General features: G+C 50.1%; 1 protein-coding gene across 1 annotated transcript in view; it reads right to left on the bottom strand.

Annotated features, from left to right (window-relative positions):
* Positions 1-393: 393 nt before the first annotated feature.
* Positions 394-9029, bottom strand: part of LOC133340839 (peptidyl-prolyl cis-trans isomerase FKBP8-like) — a 40326-nt gene continuing 31690 nt past the window's right edge. The window contains exons 4-6 of the mRNA XM_061549307.1: positions 4894-4971; positions 4189-4326; positions 394-3287 (exon numbers count right to left, since the gene is read on the bottom strand). Coding sequence (XP_061405291.1) covers positions 3201-3287; positions 4189-4326; positions 4894-4971 — 303 coding nt within the window. The 3' untranslated portion in view covers positions 394-3200. The remainder of the gene's footprint in view (positions 3288-4188; positions 4327-4893; positions 4972-9029) is intronic.

The following is a 9029-nucleotide window of genomic DNA, read 5'->3' as shown; positions in this document are numbered from 1 at the left end:
ACGATTTCAGGAAGATCGTCATGGTCACATCCATGTTTATAATACGGCACCTCCCATGGCGGTGCATCCAGGCGCGCTCTTTTCCTGGCTATCAACTCTCTTTGCTCGACCTCAAAATGCTGAGTTCCATTGTTAATTTTGTCCCTCCATGATGGTCCATCAAGAGCATAGATTTCCCGGTTGTTTGAATCTACGCGACTTCGCTTGAGGTGCATTTTAAGGTTGTCACGGAAACACTTCCACAGTATTAATCAGGGCGCCCACTGGGCTTGAACCGTGAACCTCTGCAATTAGCGTTGAGGGTCAAACACCCGCCACTAAAAAGATGCTGCACAGCAACCGCGAGCGGGAATGGATTCCACTGTCATCACAGACACCTCGAAAGACACCATCCACAGACTATGTAATTAATTTATTTCCAAATAATTCGATAAACATTTATACAGATCATTCATAGTATTAACGTTAAATAGGACGCGTTACAACAACTAGTAATCCTCTTTAATTCCCCAGACACACGTGTATGTGCTTGCAAAAAAAAAACGGTGGAAAAAAAGTTTGGTCTTAAATTTTGGGGGAGGGGGGGGGGAGAAAGGGGGGGGGGGGCGATGGCCAGGAAATTGGTACCATGAGCAGCCACGGGGAAATCGGAGACATCCGTCCTCTGGAACGCTGCGGCAGAGGTCGCAAACGGGTTATGATTCCTTACCCGTACCCGGCCGCACCAGGGTCGCAAACGGGTACCCGTACCCGTACCCGGCCGTACCCGTACCCGGCCGGGTATCGGGTAGGGTACGGGTATCGGGTACCCGGTTGCGACCTCTGCGCTGCAGTTCGAGCAACTTTGGTGAAGCGCCGGGAGGCGTTAAGATTCTCTTCAAGGGGCCCACCCAGGGTCATCTGCACCCAGAGTCGGGTGCAGATGACCGCCGGTGGGATGGGTGGACAATTGACCAGGCTCGACTCGATCCTGGTTATAACTTAGTCCCTCAACCTCGCACCCCCAGACCACAGAGACAAAGTCTGGTCACGCGAGACGCCCAGGGGCCCAATCGGTAGAATTTCCGACGAACTTTACACCGGAGTAATGTTGAACGCGTCACGTGAAGGGGCGTTTCACGCGGACCCGGTCCCACTTTTGTTGAGATTCACATTTGCAATCAGGATACTTGGTTTTGTTCAACTCATCGGCCTCCAATACAAGGAATGAAATGGGCACAATCCCCCCCGCCCAACCCCCCGTCCCATCCTAATCCCTCTCTTCAGAGCCTGGCACAATCAACAGCTATGCCGCTGGTTCGATGGGACTGAAAAATGCTTGCAAGCGTTCCTTACGACTGAACCAGCTTGCCCCGTAGATTTTTTTTTTTACTTGAGAATTTGATTCACTTTCGTGTTATTCTCTAAAACAATGTGTTCCGTGCGGTTTCAGACTTGAATCGACTCAAGACATGAGCGCATTGGTGGGTAAAAGTTACTTGGGTTGCATGTGAAGTACAAGGAAGGTGCACTTGGGGTGTGCGTCATCACAACACAAAGCACGCACTAGAGATTTCGGGGTGGGACAATCCCATAAATCCGTCGCGACACCCAATTCAGCGAAGCGACTCGGCTGACATTTACAGCTGCCTCTAGTGGGACGCAGATCCAATAATCACACGATCCAAAATACGACATCCATTCTGCCACGCGTGATCCGTAGATGCCCATGTGTCCTCGTGAACCTTAGTGCTCGATACTAACCGAGGCACGAATAACGTCGCTGCCACCCCCACTAACGCGGTTAGTTAAACGACGACGACCGTGCATGCATACGTTATTACAGCAGCAGCAGCAGGAAGCAGATGATTATTATTGCCTTAGAGGTTGGCTTCGGGAATAATCACTTTTCGGAGCCACACATGGAGCCACATAAGCCAGAGAGCCAGAATTGTACGATCTCCGCATTCTGCTCTAGAGTCCAGGGATTCATTTTGGCTGCATCTGCCCCCAAGTCGAAGACCCCGGAAAATATTTCCACACCCGGCACACCACATCCAGTACACACCTTCGGCTGCGGATTGTGGCGAATACCAAGTCAAGCGCCACCTCCTCCGGTCTTACCAGCGGACCCAGGAAATAGTGAAATATTCAGTTCTGGGCGGTGTCCCACCGCGTCGTTACAGCCGAGGTTAACAATAAAAGGTAATTATCATTATCGTCGTATTATTCAAGGAATTTATCGCAAGACAAGAACCAACTGACAAACGATTGTGAAGCGGCGAAGTTAAAGAACACGCGCTGCAACCTCGACAACCCCACTCCACAACGACCCACGTGCCGAGACTTCTGAAAATGTTCCGAAGCGGGAAGACAAAGAGTTAAAAACCCACCGCGGGGATGATCGCAGTCGTGCTGCTCGGCTCTCCGATGTGCTTTGTCATTCGTCACAATCTTCTTGGTTCTTTCGGTAAAGTCACGTAGAAGGGAAGTAGTAAAATAATAAAAATAAAACATAAAATAATTCTCACGACGTTTCCGCCACAACGCAAGCAACCGTCCTCAGGCGAAGACCAGGTCTGTCGAGACGCTGTCGCCTTCGACAGACCTGGTTTGCGTTGTGGCCGAAACGTCATTTTATTTTTATTATTTTATTACTTCCCTTCTATGTGACTTTACCGAAAGAACCAAGAAGATGAATCCCTGCAGTCACGAAAGCTTTAAATCTAAATTTTATTATGTTTTATTTTTATTATTTTATTATTTCCCTTCCACGTGACTTTACCGAAAGAACCAAGAAGATGAATCCCTGCAGTCACGAAAGCTTTAAATCGAAATTCGGCACAATGTCCGACGTTTCGCCGCCAAGCGCTCCCGTCGGATACCACGCCGAACACCAGAAACACGCACTGCCCAACAACTCGCCCTCCGCTCAAGACAGCGTGGCCGGCAGCAACAGATATTTTGGCCATTGCTGGTACCTGCAGACGGATGCCATGGGGGGGGCCCCCCCGAGTTTACCTCGATACGACGGACAGGGCAAGGAGAATCAGGGGTGGGGTGGGGTGTGGCGGGAGGGTGTCAGGTGCTTGGTGGAGGGTGCGGAGGGTTTGGGGGGGGGATGGTACCGAAGGCAAGGGTTTACCCCCTCGTGGAGGGGCCGCAGGGCGATTGTGGAGCAGTCGAGGAGGTTCGTATGGGGAGCGTTGAGGTGCCGCCACCTAGCTCCTGGCTGCCACGATGATGGAGACGATGATGCTTCCCAGCGCGATTGTGGCCGCTCCGAAAACCCACTTCCAGGGGAGGCCCTACACGCACGGCGCCACGGGTGAGCGCGCACGTACACACGTACGCACGTACGCACGTACACACGTACACACGCATGGCGCCACAGGTGAGCACGCACATACACACGTACACATGTACACACGCACGGCGCCACGACGACGCAGGTGAGCACGCATGTACACATGTACGTACACACGTACACACGTACGCACGTACATACACACGTACGCACGTACCCACGCACGTACACACGTACATACACACGTACATACACACGCACGTACACACGCACGTACACACGCGGACAAATACGAGAGAGACAAAGCACCCCCACATAGCCGACACCGGCTGTTGGGGAAAGTGCCGTGCGCGAGCGTCCATGAAGGCCGGCACTGTGCCACATGTTGGGAGTGGGTGGCCAGCGCCACGCCTGGCCGCCTTTGTCTCCCAAACGCTGATGTTGACACACAGCACCAGGTGGTCATTTAACAAGGGGGGGGTGGGCACGAGCTTTATTCCCACTCGCGGCCAACAAATATCGGTTTCTGAGCCTCCCTTAAGCCAACTCGGCCTCAAATGAGTACCTGGTGCGGTGTGTAAACATCGCCGGGCATGGTGCTGGCCACCAAACCCCCTCGCGTGTACCGCTAACGGCACTTGCCCCAACAGTCTGTTCAGGCTATACGGTGGATCTTTGTCTTCGTGCAAGTCTCGCTAAGTTTCACCCTCCCATCCCCCCTATCACCTGCGTTGCCGTGGCGACTGCAGGTAACGGGCTGCTCAAGAAGCAGGTGCTCAGGGAGGGGAAGGGAGACGAGTCGCGGCCGCGACGGCGACAGGAAATCACGATGCGGGTGAAGAGCATGCTGGGAGACGGCACAGTGGTGGATGATTGTTTTACGAGCGTGCGCGGGTGCTCACCCAGGAGCCCGGCTTCCCGCGCTCCGCATCGTCGGCAGGCACGGCCATGTTGCCCAGCATCTTCTTGTACAGCGTCTTTTCTTCGGCCTGCTGCTCGCTGCGCTGCCTCCTGAGCTTGTGCAGCTCTGCCTGGATCGTCTGTCGCGAGGATCACGCAACGGCAGCGGTGGTGAGACGCCAGAGGGGCGCGTGTCCCAGCTCTTCGCGGTCGTGGCTGGGAATCTATTTTTACAACTATAAATTAAAGTCGTACTCTTTGGTTCTTTCGGTAAAGTCACATAAGTAAAAATATGTAATACAAGTAATAGAAATAATAACGACGTTTCGGAAGCAACACAAGTCTCCGTCATCAGGTGGGACCGTCACAGCCAGATTTACTGTATCAAGTGAGGCAAAATTCCAAGAGACAAGCTCTTAAATACAAGTTAAGGTGGGGGGGGGGGGAGGGGCTTATCTGAATCTGGTAGCCAATGGTTAATGCCGTGCGTGAGTTCAACGAAAAATGCCGCGCGCAGTCTGCTCCACAGTGGACGATGCGAGAGATCCCGAGACGCCTCATTACATAGAGGGATCAATAAGTGCTCTATTGTGAGCGAGCAGAGATTCCTGCTTGTCACTGGTCTTCCACGAGGATGGTGCAGAGTCTGCGTGGGAGGTGAGGAACGCGGATGTGATGCGAGTGACGTCGCGTTTCTCCGCAGGCACCTTGTTCGACGGCTCAAGCTTGAGGGCCCTCCTGAGCGTGTCTGCGGCCTGCGAGAACTCCCCTTGCAGTGCCAAAACCTGTCCATTGTGACACACGGAGTGGGGATGGGGCAGAGGTCGCAAACGGGTTATTATTCCTTACCCGTACCCGGCCGCACCAGGGTCGCAAACGGGTACCCGTACCCGGCCGTACCCGTATCCTACCTGTACCCGGCCGGGTACCCGTACCCGGCCGGTATCGGGTACCTGATTGCGACCTCTGGGATGAAGCCATGTTGCAGGCGCGGGTGGGTTGATTCTAGGAACTTGAATTGTGAGAAGAGACAAGACGTTGGGAAATAAGTGACAAACGGTTACTCACCAGTGGCTCACGGCCTACCCGTACCCAGCCGCACCAGGGTCGCAAATGGGTAGCCGGGTATTGGGTATGTTGTATACTAACCCTTCTTCCATAATTGAGATTAATAATATTTGATGATTTTTATATATTATCTTTTTACTTGTTTTTTTAATGAGTGAAACACACCAAAGCGCACCAAACTGCAAAACACCAGGTGTTGTTAAGTAATGAACGAGAGGAGGGCTAGGATGACAGAATTTGCAACCTTGCTTCAAGGCAAAGGCAGTGAAAGGAAGCAGAGGCGCCTTTGTCTAAGTCACAACCACAGAAAGCCAGGAATCATCACTGATTGTGTGTTTAGGGATTCCGAGCTAATTAGAACACGTGCACACAGAAAGGGAGGTAGAAGCACGCCTTGTTCTCCTGCAGCTGAGGAAACAAAGATAAACCCAAAGAGGCCTTGGACCTGAAATTAAGAATAACATTCCCAGAGCAGAAGGTTGGAGGGACAGGGGAGAGCTGATTTAAAAAAAAGTGTTGTATATCTCTCAAGGCGGGCAGACCCAGCTAAATAACACGGCTGCGGGGGTCACCAGAAGTTCGCGTTCGCCTAGTTAAGACAAAAAGCTCAATTATTCTGTATTGCTATTAAAGTAACGTTAAAGTCGGAATTTAACAACAGGGTAGGCTAAAGTTTGATATTCACACCCACTCCAATTAAACCAGGTCACAAGTACGCCTACTGAACCATCCCCATCATTAAGTCAATATGAAATGTTATTTCCATACTTTGATGCTTTCTATACAACTCGACCCGAAGCATATGCATGAAAAGACAAAAGTAAAACTTATGAAAAGCCAGGATAACGGGATGAATCACCACCAGGTCGAATATAAATACATAATAAAAAAACGATGTTAAACCCAGGGTCGGAGAGAAAGGGAGATCCCGGCCGTCTTTGTATCCCCGCAGCGCGGGATGGGAGTGTGTGTACGCTCGGGGAGACGCCTCCACTTGGGTCGGGCACCACGATGGGAAACGACAGACCTTGGGTTACATGCGGAATCATGGCTGTGAAATAGTAAGGGACAAATGTTAACTTAAAACTTTTGGCCATTTCTTTGTGCGCCGGGTCGGAGAGAGCGTTGCCCCTCCCTCCAGGTGGTGCGAACAAAGACGCCTATGAGACATTTGTGACGTCTGTGTTTTGGGTTCGTGGGGAAGGCCAGACAGGAGATAATGTTGCGCCCAGACAGAGAGACGACCTCGAGGCAATTTGTAACATCTGATTGTTTGCTCGTGGGTTTTATGGAGGGAGTGTGACAACGAATATACCGTCAGTGATGCACACAAGGACACACGGACGTACGGACACACACATGGACACACCTGCCTACGGACAGATCCTGACACAAAAAAAATTCGAAAGAAGTCCCGCCTTGTGGGCGGGATCCAGGGGGATTTTTCGGCATAAAGTAAAGGATCCTGAGCATTGGAAATCAGTGCGACGGGAGGGTCGACTCAGGAACGAGTGCGACCAGAGTGGGTCCACTCAGGAGTGCGACCAGTGGGTCCACTCAGGAGTGCGACCAGAGAGTCGACTCAGGAGCGAGGGCGACCAGCGGGTCGACCCAGGAGCGAGCTCGACCGGGAGGGTCGACTCCGGAGCGAGCTGCGACCAGCGGGTCGGCTCGACTCATCTTCAGCTCGTCAACCTCTGCCGAATCGGGGGTCTCTGCTGCCACCGGAGTGGTGAGCATCGCGGATCGGCGACAACCCAGAGCTGCACGCTACGAGCGAGTTGTGGGCGCCACCTACCGACCGGGTTCCGAACTGCGACAGCGTATCAACAGCCATCCGAACCAATTCGCCACGGGATCGACTGATACGTATGACGCGCACCGCCCCCTCACCACACGACCACCAGGCGTCTGTTTGACCTAAAGAATCGACTCCGAACACTGACTATTCAAGACAACTCTTACCACTCAAAAACACTCGAACCCATAAGCCATCCGTGGCTGGAAAGCATCACAACGAGACCGAGTGATGGCCCTCCGTCTCTTATAAGAGTATTCTTAATTTTTACCTTTAATATTTAGTGGGCTGTACTCTTAATCGCATAAATTCCCAACAGATCCATCAATACGAACTGATTCTTGGCACCTCCTTCCGCCGAGCCACGCTCACGTGGGGAGTGGTGGCCCACCGGACCCTTATCAGGTGATCTGGTCCCCAATTAGTAAACTTGGTATAAGATAACGAGCTTTGGAAAAGGAGCACCGTCGCAGGCCCTTACTCCGAGCCGTTCTGTTGTCAGATAACCTGCCGATGTATCTGTTGAGATTGGTGCCTTTAAGAATAATAACTGTTTTTGATTGTATTTTTTTTATCGCCGTATAATCTTTCAAGTATCTTTCAGTCATAATCGCCGCACGTACTCGCATCCTCTACAGAATATTCAACTGTTCCGTGACCCAAGGTGTTAACAACGTGATAAGGGTTGCGTATGATCAATAAGGAGTGCGGTACTGCGTGAACAATATTGAGTATAATCATTCATTAACGTTAAGGTTTTCTTAGCATAGTATTTGCAGGTTTTAACGACTCTCTCTCTCACTAACAACCATCGCGTTATGCGGGATCCATGTGCCGTTGTCAAAGTGAAATCAGACAATCGTTGATGATACTGTATTGATGCCGTATTGACGTTCCGGGATTGAGAGTTCGCATACTATACCATAGTTAAGGTTGAATTAGTAATAAATTGATCAATACAGAAGTGGTTGTGTGATTGTTTCCTGAAATCTATGCATAAGATCTGCTTCTGCGTTGAGATTTGAACTTGGTGACCTTAATAAACACACTAATACATACTCAGTAAATGTTAAAGCGATAACGGGGTGAACCGGGGACCTAAAAATATAACCACGAATAAAACTCTGGGAATGTTAAAGCGAGAATGAGACGAACCTAGACAACGATGCCGAGTTAGTCTAAGTTAATCTTGCATACTTACACCACACCTGCATAACTGCATACGATTAATTGCCTTCTTCTGATCGATAACCCACCCTCGTCACCGAGGCGGGGTCTGGTTATCACAACGACTTGTATTATCATAATTACACCCACTCGCATAATTAATCCGATTACCTCTCGAATTGGCATAATTAAAATGTGCGTAATTACATAAATTAACATATTTCCGGATAATTACACATTTGGCCAGATTTCATTTAATAATTATTATTTTCACTGAATATTCATAACACACAGGTACAACATAATAATTTCACCCACGCACGCATACAACATAACAAATTTTCTTAACCCAACATATACAACATAATGGGGGCTCGTCTTCCGGGATCTCTCGCAGACAGTTATGCATGAATTCAGGAACGAATCACTGATGTGTTAATCAAAGTGTTGTGAACTAACGTTGCCTTGTGATTGTAAACGGGGGTATACAAACAAACGCGCTCTGAAGGGAGGTACCAGAGTAGCAGAGTATAACAAAGACAGCTGGGCTGAGATTATTTGCTCGAGTTGAACTGACGCATCCTGTGATACAATTGTTTATATGTGCTCTGAAGGGGAATTCTAGTAACTCACGACGCACATGAGATGTTAGAATTAAGATACACTCTTAAGTCTATTAACCACACTACATAATAGAGATGGCACAGGATCCACAACATTCTGAGTTTGACACACCAACGCATAACACTGATACAGAGTGGATCTCTGAGGAGGAGATGGAATCTATGGAAAAACAATATCGGGAATTTG

The sequence above is a fragment of the Lethenteron reissneri genome, chromosome 1 (genome assembly GCF_015708825.2).
Source record: "Lethenteron reissneri isolate LAM-NWPU_2019-01 chromosome 1, ASM1570882v1, whole genome shotgun sequence".
Classification (NCBI taxonomy): domain Eukaryota; kingdom Metazoa; phylum Chordata; class Hyperoartia; order Petromyzontiformes; family Petromyzontidae; genus Lethenteron; species Lethenteron reissneri.
This window is presented reverse-complemented; position numbering and strand designations above follow the sequence as displayed.